Source organism: Meriones unguiculatus, chromosome 14, assembly GCF_030254825.1.
Source record: "Meriones unguiculatus strain TT.TT164.6M chromosome 14, Bangor_MerUng_6.1, whole genome shotgun sequence".
In the NCBI taxonomy this organism is placed as follows: Eukaryota; Metazoa; Chordata; class Mammalia; order Rodentia; family Muridae; genus Meriones; species Meriones unguiculatus.
The window spans coordinates 55748477-55758261 of record NC_083361.1 but is presented as its reverse complement, the minus strand read 5'-3'; the positions used below and the strand labels follow the sequence as shown (position 1 = coordinate 55758261).

The window sequence follows — 9785 nt, the reverse complement described above, 5'->3', positions numbered from 1 at the left end:
AGATTTACATCATCAAACAGCCAGCTCTCTGTATAACTAGAGAAAAATAATCAGGAAAATTTAAGAATGACTACAGTTTTCCAAATCAAATGAAACTTTATGGACTTAACAGATCTAAGATAAGAGTTAAGAATAATGGGCATAGTAAGAAAATGTCGTTCAGTGGTGCCAGCCCCATGCCATCGTGAGTCACCTCTAATTTCCCTGAAATAATCCCAAGGCCTTAAATGCAGAACTCAGGTTGTTGTACATCCATCGACAAACCGTTCTGGCAACATTTCCCCCAGTTCCATTTACACTCCCTATATACCAGATCACCAGCTACTCAGTCCCCATCTTCCACCCTCTAGTCCTTTGATCAGCACCTGTCCACTGTGTCACTGACTCCCACTGCCTTTCTGTGTGTCAGCTAAGGAAATCTCAGCTCATCTAGAGAACCTATGACTGTTCCCCAGTTGACACATTACCCATTCCCCTCTCTGGGGCCCTGAGCCTTCATCACATCCCCTCCTAGCTTATCAGCCAACAGCCTTGAGAGCAGGGAACAGGCCCCCCCCCTCGTCTCGTTATCACATTACCTCTTGGTATTCTGAAAGGTTAAAGAACTGAAGTGTATGTGAATGGATGGTTGGATGGATGGAGTATAGCTAAAAAGTATGTGTTCCTTATTTGGGACAATGAAATAGTACCTTAGAATAACTAAATGCAGACAGATGTGAGGGTGGCAGCGCTGAGGAGGGAGAGGCCTAGTCTCCCTGGCAAATTGTAAGCCCGAGCGAGTTGTCTCAAAAATAAGTTATCAGATTACTTTCTGAAGAGTTGGGGGACTCTCCCCTGGGCTGTGTTAAGGCCTGGAGAGGGGTTAAGCGGCACTGCCAGCAACAGTGCCCACTGGTGGGGCAGTCTCTGGAAACTTCCACAACTTTGAGCAGGGCTAGGAAGAGGCACAGGTCATAGGTTGAAGCTGCCAGCACCATGCTGTTCCTTCTGAGGGCAGGGAGAGGCAGGGAGGCTGGCCTCGAAGGTCCTCAGCAGCTGCACTGAGCCACCTGGCTGTGCAGGCCTGTCCTCCCTTCCCAAGTGTCCCTGCTCAGCCCGGTGAAGCTAGCCTTCCCCCTGGGAATGAACCAGCCCTCTTCCCACCATACTGAGCATGAGGAGGAATATAGCAAATGGGAAGCCAGGCTGACTTCTTTAGACAAGGGAGGAGTCTAGGTCTCTGGCTCAGAGATTATATCCAACGGAGTTTTATACCAGCAAATAAAATGGGAGAAGGAACTAGGGCAAGGGGATGCAGATAAATAGAGCAGTTGCCTATTTGTTTGATTTCTGGGCACTGCAAAAAGAAATAGTAGTCAGTTCTTAAAAACCCAAACATAACAAAATAGGATTGAGTGAGGAGTATAGCTCAGTGGTAGAACAGCTAGGGCCAGGGCTCAATCCCCAGCACTCACCCTCCACACAAAGGGGAAAAAAGATGGTGGGTACTTGAGTGCTGACCACAGTTCTTGAATCTGTGCAGTGGACTCTTCATACAGCACTGGCCAGTGTTCCCATGGACCAGGACAAATTGTCTAATTCTCTGCCACTCTCTCCTGAAGCCCTGCCTTGACAGGCCATGACCACAGGTACTTTCAGAGACCCTGCTGCCCCAGGGTCTGATACCTTGCAGGCCATTAGCACCTCCATCAGACCCACCATGAGCAGGCTGGTGGGCAGCAGAGTAGAAAGGCTGTGGAACAGGAGGAGCACAAGTTCTGAGTCTGCCAGCCCAGGCAGGTTCCCAAGCAGCCCCATTTCTCAGCTATAGGCTCTTAGCTTCCTGTCTATAAAGTGGTGACAGTCCCCTACTCGTAAGGGGATTGGGAAGGTGGGAGTCCCTGCAGGAAATGCTTGCCCTCCCACGGCGTCCACTGAACAACAAACTCCACGGGTTATGCTGGTTGATGTGGCAGTTCTTGCCTAGACAGGGTAGCCATTAGGAGCTAAAGGCAGAACTCCCTCCCCTCGGCCTGCTCTCTGCCTGACTTCATCTGGAGAGTACCTTTAGATACATTGCCCTAGCCACACTTGATATATGGCCTCTGGCACAGCTCCCTGCTAGCTCTCCCCTCCCTGCACTTATCTGTATGTTAAGCAAGCACTGATACTCTACTCTTAGGATTGGAGTGTGCTGTATAATGCAAATCAAGCATCCTTGAAGTGCCTAGTTTCAGCCAATTATATACACCTATTCCTGGAGACCCCCCCACCCCAACCACTCCCCTAGCCAACAGCCATTCCAGGGGTGTGTGATCTCGGGTATGGATCCTGGTATGGCTGTTCCAGGCACACTTCACGTAGACCCTCCTGACTTCCTGGGTTGCTTCGAGGCAGCCTCCAGGCAGGAGAACAATGCTTTAGTATGTTTGGTTCCTGGCTGCAGCCATCTTTTGTGTGACTTTAACCTTCCTCTATAAGGTAAGTATGGCCCAGGGCTCTGTCTGTCCCAGATGACTGTCAAATCCATGAGCTTCAATGCATCTTGTCCCTTCTCTCTGCCCCTGCTATTCAGGCAGGCAGTGCGCAACCCAGCCTGGAGCCTTGTCTCCCCATATAAAATCAGCTCAGGCAATACTGAGAACATTCCTTAGGGTTTATCATGAAGCACTGTGGCCAAACAAAACTATGGTGAGGTATTTCTTTAAAGCATTCACTTTCTTGGGGACTGGAGAGACGGCTCCACTGTTAAAGAGTGTTTACTCTTGCAGAGGACTTCAGGGTAGTTGTTAGCACCCACAACCATCTTCAACTCCAGCTCTAGTGGTTCCTGCAGCCCCTCCTGAATTCACATGTACATACCCACAGAGACACACATGCACACAATTTAAAAGGTTTTAAATCTTTTCAGAAGCACCCCCGATTACCAAATGCAATAGGTTAGCAGAACTCCAACTCCGCCGTGTGTCTTCACAGACCTAACTGAATTATGAGGCACATTATGTAGGTCAGTGGGCCAGGGTGCACTGTTTATCACTTGCTCTGTTCTTGCCTGGCCACGTAAGCAGGTGCACAGCAAGGGCCCGAGGCACCTTGCCCAGGCCCCGCGGGAGGCACAGGCCACTGTCACCTTCTCCAAAACTGCCACTCAGTTTTGACTGTTTCCAGATTCCACATATGAGAAGAGGGAGTCGTGTTTCCTTCACAGAAGAAATGATTTTATTCCCCTTGAGAAAAATACAGAAATACAAGTTACAGCTGGAACTTGTCTAAAACTCAGTGACGTACTGATAATATCACATAGCACCTTGGTCTACCCAGACACAGATTGCATCTCTGAGCCAAGCCCAACCCTTTCCCTTAGCAGGCAGAGGCTCTGTGACAGTCATCTGACACCATCCGACCCCAGGGGGCACCAACAGATCCCTTGTCATGCTCTGCTTAGGAGTCCTCAAGGCCCGCGTACAGGCAGTCATAACCAGTTCCCAATACTTGAGACAGAATAGAGAAAAAAAACGGAGACGTTCTCTGTCTGACAAAAATGATTTTCCCATGGGCCCCTGAGCCCTGCCTGATGAAGATAATGGTGACTACATTTAAGAGAAACTCCACAGCCGCAGAAGTCCTGAGCACCCAGGTAAAAATAATTTACATAATCAAGATCTTCACTGTATCAAGATTCACGGGTTTGTTGTGGCCTCAAAATATTTAATTATGAAGACAATTTAAGTTTGCTATTTGCACCCAAGGCGGATCACTTCTTTTCAGACCCAGTGCCTAGCTGGAGTACTGTTCTGCTCCTCTGATCAGATTTCCTGGCCTATGTGTCAAGTGGCCAGCCATGCCCCTAGCCCACCATCTGAGCAGTCTGCTAGCCTTCTGTTTGCCCTGTCCCTGCTGTGACAAGGCAGACCAACCCTCCCCATCCCCCCACACCCCTGGCAGGGCATGGATGGCTACTGCCTTCGGGGAGTGGCTGAGAGAACCATGGGTTCTTTGCACCCTCTGGTGTCCAGTGGTGCTCTCTTTACAGCTGTTCACAGCCAGGGTCATCTTGCTGGGGTTTGGACAGGTAAATATCTTAAAGGCTTGGTCCTCATCTTGGCACTGGGGAGGGGCGAAACCCTTAGGAAATGGGGCCTCCGGGGAGGAAGTTAGGTCCCTGCAGACCACTTGAAGGTAATCCTGGGACCCAAGCTCCTTGTCGCTCAGCCTCTCGTCTTGCTCATATGAATAATCTGTTCTACCACACACACTCCTTCATGATGGGTTACCATAGGCCCCCAAAGCAGGATGAAACCATGGATTGAAACCCTGAGCCAAGGTAAACCTTTCCTACTTAGCATTATTTTATTACAGTAACGGAAAGTTGACCCTCATTGTGTCTGGTTTTAACTGAGGCGCAGCCTCTGCAAGTTTACTCTAAGGACATAACCCCGAAGAGTAGAGTCAAGGAGGCAGCGGGATGAACACTGCTTCAGGCACACATGGTGGGGACGGGGGTGGGCCCACTGTTCTTGGCAACATATTTGTCTCAAAGGTGCACGTGTTGGGATCTTGATGGCAGGGTACTCCCTTCGAACCATTTGTAATAACAGCTGTTCCCCAGCTGCCAACTGGGAGAATCCAGGGAGCCATCACCACAGAGATGCTCCTAGCATGAATCTGGGTAGTGTAGCTTAAACCAAAGGATGGCAGTTTGGATTTGGGACTGTCTCGCTTCTAAAGTGCAACTGCCTCAGTGGGGCCAAATGAAGAGGAAACACGTCAAGCTGTCACAAATTGTGACCTGTACTCTAAGACTCGGTGATATCCTGCAGAGCACCCTGGTTTATCTAGACACAGGACGTGGCTCTGAGCTCATCTCTCCCCTTAGGAGGCAGGGACACTGTGACAGTCGTTTGACTGGATCCAACACTGGGGACACCGATACTAAAGAGCCCTTGTCCTGTTCTACTTAGGAGCACTCACAGAATGACTGTACAGGCACTCACAGCCAGGCCCTACATGTTTTCAAGAAACAGCCCTGAGTTTCACATAAATGTCTTGCTGGGAAGGTGGATGTCTGAGCTCCTGCATCGCTGGGTTAGGCCAGGCCATTTCTCAGTCCATATAATCCAGATTGTCATGGTTAACTTCTGTAACTGTCCATACATCTCAGGAAACAAAATGCAACACTCCTGGCAAACAGCTGGTGACAGCTACACACATCAAGAGCCAATTGCCAAAGCTTGCCAATTCTAGAGAAAAAAAAAAAAAAAGAGCTTAGGCCCCTGCCTGGGTGGTCGGGCTGACCTGGCTGTCTGAAGCAGAGAGGGTGGGCACTGGAACTGCCAACCTGGGGGCCTGCCCTGGAATGGGGCTCAGGGTTATGGAGTTATTGGGGACAACAGTTGCATTCAAGCTGTTGGAGGCCTCCCCGGTGGCTTGCATTTTGAAGTAGACGAGATAGAACACTGGCAGCACAATCCCAATAAGAAGCATGAGGAAGACGGCATTCCACCACTGAATCCCACAGTCCGCACCATCGGAGGGTGGCTTCTGGACTGTGGGGAGCAGCGGCTGATCCGGGGCCTCCACACAGCAGCGGTCACTGTGGAAGACGTCGGACTGCGCAGCCTGCTCGATGTTCTCATCAATCCCCTTGAAGAAGGCTGCCAGCTGGTTGCCCGGGGGAGTTGTCCCAGTGGCATCTTCATCTTCAGGCAGTTCTACCAGGGCCTCTTTGGTCTTGGAGGATGGGTGGCCCAGGGGGGTTAGTTCTTGGTGGGTCTCCATGAGGATCCCATGATTTCTCACTGGAATCTTGATCGACTTCACAGCATACAGGTCTTGTTCTCGGATGAAGTTGTTCGCTTTCTTGATATCTGCAACCTACAGAAGCCATGCATTATAAACATGCAATGCTCCTTAAAACCAGGACCCAGCAGAGAACCTTGGCCTGCTGGGGCCCCAGGCAAGAAGCCCATGAAGGCTGGAAACCGTGCCCACAGCCAGCTTCCTTTCAGCTGAGTGATTTGGGCGTTAGATTGTTTGGTCTTTGGTTTTTACCTCTTAATGAATAATTTAGAAATCAACTGTTTTGCTTTGAACAATTTCAGATCAATTTTGGAACAGCGTTCTGACTATAATGACAGCTTCAGGTGACCAACAGTGTCACCTTTTCTGTCTAAGTCTGAGGCAACAGTGCCCCCATCTCACACTGGAATCCAGCTGAGCAAGTGGCAGACAAGCTCACCAAAGCCTGAGCTGGCCCTGGTCACACACTCAGTCTCCACCACCTGACAGCTTCCTCAGGATGCTTCCCCGGCACTTTCCAGGTGCTTCCCGGCACTTTCCAGGTAGCAGGGCCGGCACAGGACCTTATTTCCTGAATAGGAGTCAATTCACCTCGGGGAGACCATACTTCTCACTAGAAGCAGGTTAGGAAATCAGCCATCAAGCCAGGAGGTTTGAACTGAGATTTTTCCATTCCAGACTAAGGTCACAGAACGTGACTGTGGATATTATCAAGTAAAATGAGGCTTCTAAAATGAGGGATGGAAAGCCAAATTTTAAATTCGCCCCTCAAGCTACTTTTGAAAAACTTCTCTGGAGCATAAGCACAACCCACAGAGACCAAGACTCAGGTCCATCGTGTGTGTGATTGCTTTGTTCAGCAAACCACTGGAGTCTCATTGAACTGGCTCGAGGGATGCATCTTATCTTGCCCTGAAACTGACACACAGGAGGAGCTTGACAGCTTTCATTCTTTGTGCACTAAATGAACAGCACGTGTATTTACCTCCAAGAGGAACAGAACTAGTTAGTGGAGACATCAAATATCCATTCTGAATTTGTTCGAGATCATCATTCTGACAGGCCTACTCAGTCTATCTTTCAAGAATTTGTTGGGAAGGCTTTGATTTTCAGTCCATGGTCTATAAAGCGTGTGTTATGCCTACAGAAGCAGAGTATAAGATCCAAATGCAAAGGCCAGTGCAATGCAAAGATGCTGTGTGTCCCTGGACACCAGCCTCTATTACTTTGGGAAAGACTCCCACACCCACACAATCCTTTTTGCTCATTTGGATCTTGTTATGATAAACCACAGACAATTTTTAGGAGTAAAGATTTTTTTTTTTTAATTGTGTAGCCGATGCAGCCTTGGTGAAAGCTGCTGTCAGTATATAGCATGGGGTTAGCAGCGTGAAACCAGTTGTTTGGATGCGGGAGAAAAGAGCGATTCCAGAAATACTTTCCTACTTACTTTGCCACTGTTAATCACTCTGAGTGCTAAAAACATAATTAAAGAGAAAGATAAGGTTATACAAATGCACAGCACAGAGGCTAGACCATGTAGTTCTAACAGAAAAAAGAAGAAAAAAAAAAAACTCTATCAGTCAGATTAGCTACTGTCAAGAAAAGGTCAGAAAAATACAAGTAGTGAGAGAAGCAAGCATGCCAGGGAAACTTCAATTAAACTTTGTCTACCATCTCTAACCCCTAAGATCTTAAATCAAATGTGCTCAAAAGACCATACAATTTCCTAGAGTAACTGTGCAAGGCAGAACAAAGGAAAACAGAGCCTTAACTGAGGTTCCCAACTAACCCTTTCTGAGCCCAGAGTTCTGAATGAAGGATGCTCCCACCAGCTTCCATCACTGGCTCTGCAGGATTCTAGTCACCTATGGGGCTCAGGAAGGACAAGGGCCCCTCCTACAGTGATTCCCCTGTGTCTCTCTCAACCCTGGAGGGCGGAGGACTGAACCAGCTTACTTTGCAGCCGTACTGGAGAGCCAGCTTGTTGAGGCTGTCCTCCTGGGCCAGCTCCCGCTGCAACAGCACCATGTGGCCGGTTCCAGGCTGCTGAAGGCTGCTCTTCTGACGCTCCCTGCCTCGGGGTCGCAACACCACACGCTGTGACTCTTCCTCAGAGGAGTCCCCGGAGTCCCCACTGTCATTCTTGAACATGTAAACGTGGCTGCTGGGAGTCCTACAGACAACAGCTGGGCCTTGGAAGGTCTTGGTTAACAATTCCTTCTGCCTCATTTTCTTAACTGAAAAAAAAAAAAATCAAACCTGGGGTTAATTCCACACAAATGCTATTCATTCTCCTCTGGCTTCCTAAGGAAAACTGTCTGTCTCGTTTGTAATCGCCTAGTATTGCAAATATTCAAACATCATCGGGAGAGAAAAAGACTATCTTCACTAGGCCACCTGGTACTGAGATAGAAGAAAGTCACGCTTTTTCTGACTGCTTACTATGTGTGTGTGGGGGGGGGGAGGTGTCCTACCCTTCTTCCCTATATCCACAGCTGTGTCTCCCCAAGCCCACATACACACCCTACTGTCTCAGAGTACCTAGAGGTGAGCACTGTTCTCAGCTCCCTAACACCGAGAACCTTGCACTCAGAACCTCTGTACAGAAGGCTCATTAGGCATCCCGAGCTGTCTTAAGGAAAAAGGTCACTAACAAGGACACAAGCTGAGAGCAACCATAGGGCTCTTATTTTGACCCTGGCGGACTTGACCTAAGAGGCAAGCAATGGAAAAACGCCTATCAACATTCAATCTGCCCATTTCTCACGGTCACCCCGCACTCATTACAACCTCATGGTCCCTCCCCCCCCCCTTTTTTTTGGCACCTAGAACCAAACCAGAGCCACAACTAACCTTTCCCTTCCAAATAGCTGGAATGGGACTCTAGGTATTCCTGGCGATTTTCCTGGCGACACTCCTAGGTATTCCTGGAGTGTCCCTTTAAGGAGACAGCCAGCCTCAGAGCATCTCCTTCTGGCCTCAAATTCTGAGCCCCTGACACCCGGGACGGCCAGAAGGGGCCTCAGTTTCCCTCCAGTGACAGGTGGGGTGTCCTTAACCAGGAGACAAAACAAATTTGAGACGGCCCCGCCCCTGGGGCCTAAACAGGCCGGGCCCCAACTTTCCAAGGAGCACACATCTTGCCACCCCCGCAAGCCGGCACCAGCCCTCCGTGGACACAGGCACCGGCCCCGGAGTGGCACCCCACCACCGAGTCAACGGTGACAAGCAGCGCCACGAACCCCGGCCCCCCAAGGCAACCCCGCAACCCCTGCTCCAGGTCCGGGTACCTCGCTCCCAGGCTCCACCGCCGCCGCGCCTGCCGATTGGCTGCGAAAAGCAGGCTTTTCCGGGGGCGGGGACTGAGAGTCAACCAATGACTTCAGAGGAGGGCGGGCACTGGCACAGACGGAAGGTGCTGAGAGGTCGGAACGCGCCCCGCTCGAAGGGGCGGGCCCTGGTGGGCGGGTCTCTAGCGCGGAGTTTGGACCTTCGCTGCTTAGCCGTCTCGCCCGGACTGTGCCCAGTTTCCACCTCTGAGCCTGGTGTGAAACTTGGCCTCTTTCGTGGTGGCCACGGCTTTCTGCTGAGATACCTTTGACCCGTGTGTGTCCTGATCCGTGGCCAGAGGCGTCCCCAGTACGGCGGCGTGCCACTCCGGAGGCCTGTCCTGGGAGCCTGACCCCGGGTTTTCCACCCCTTTTCCTTTGAGGAGCTGAATGGTTACAAGATCCTGCCTGGAGATAAAAGTCCAGCGTTGTGAAATAGTGCCGTGAAGCGCCCAGACCAGACTTAGATAAACGAGAATATATATCACCTGGCTAGCCAGTGAGTCCTGCTTTTTGGAAAAGAGAGGAAAACCTGTGGCGATGTTTTGCAACAAACATAGATTAATCCTTAATGGAGTAAGACTCGTCCAATGAATAAGGAAGAAACTAAGTGATCTGGGCCGGCAGCACACCAAAGAATTCAGATGTCTGGCAGCTGAACCACGGTGCTAAGCC

The 9785-nt window shown here is 50.1% G+C and overlaps 1 protein-coding gene across 7 annotated transcripts; it reads right to left on the bottom strand.

The window, feature by feature from the left end:
- Window positions 1-9124, bottom strand: Lysmd4 (LysM domain containing 4). Of its 7 annotated transcripts, none has more exons than XM_021651011.2 (4): window positions 9072-9122; window positions 8635-8834; window positions 7738-8018; window positions 3176-5853 (listed from the first exon to the last, which is right to left on the bottom strand). In XM_021651011.2, exons 3-4 carry the CDS (start codon window positions 8008-8010, stop codon window positions 5245-5247), a joined length of 882 nt encoding a protein of 293 aa, XP_021506686.1. In that variant the 5' UTR covers window positions 8011-8018; window positions 8635-8834; window positions 9072-9122; the 3' UTR covers window positions 3176-5244. The 7 variants fall into 7 exon arrangements, with proteins under 7 accessions (XP_060223284.1, XP_021506686.1, XP_021506687.1 ...); XM_060367302.1 differs by lacking the exon at window positions 9072-9122 and adding an exon at window positions 7229-7254 and having other exon boundaries at window positions 5714-5853; window positions 8635-9065; XM_060367301.1 differs by lacking the exon at window positions 9072-9122 and having other exon boundaries at window positions 1-3206; window positions 8635-9065.
- Between the last annotated feature and the right edge of the window lie 661 nt (window positions 9125-9785).

Bases quoted from the DNA above. Each gene is read 5' to 3' on its own strand.
- Lysmd4 (XM_021651012.2), bottom strand. From the start codon at position 8,010: ATGAGGCAGAAGGAATTGTTAACCAAGACCTTCCAAGGCCCAGCTGTT. The intron at 5,854-7,737 runs GTAAGCTGGTTC...TGGCTTCTGTAG, and splicing joins CTCTCCAGTACGGCTGCAAA to GTTGCAGATATCAAGAAAGC.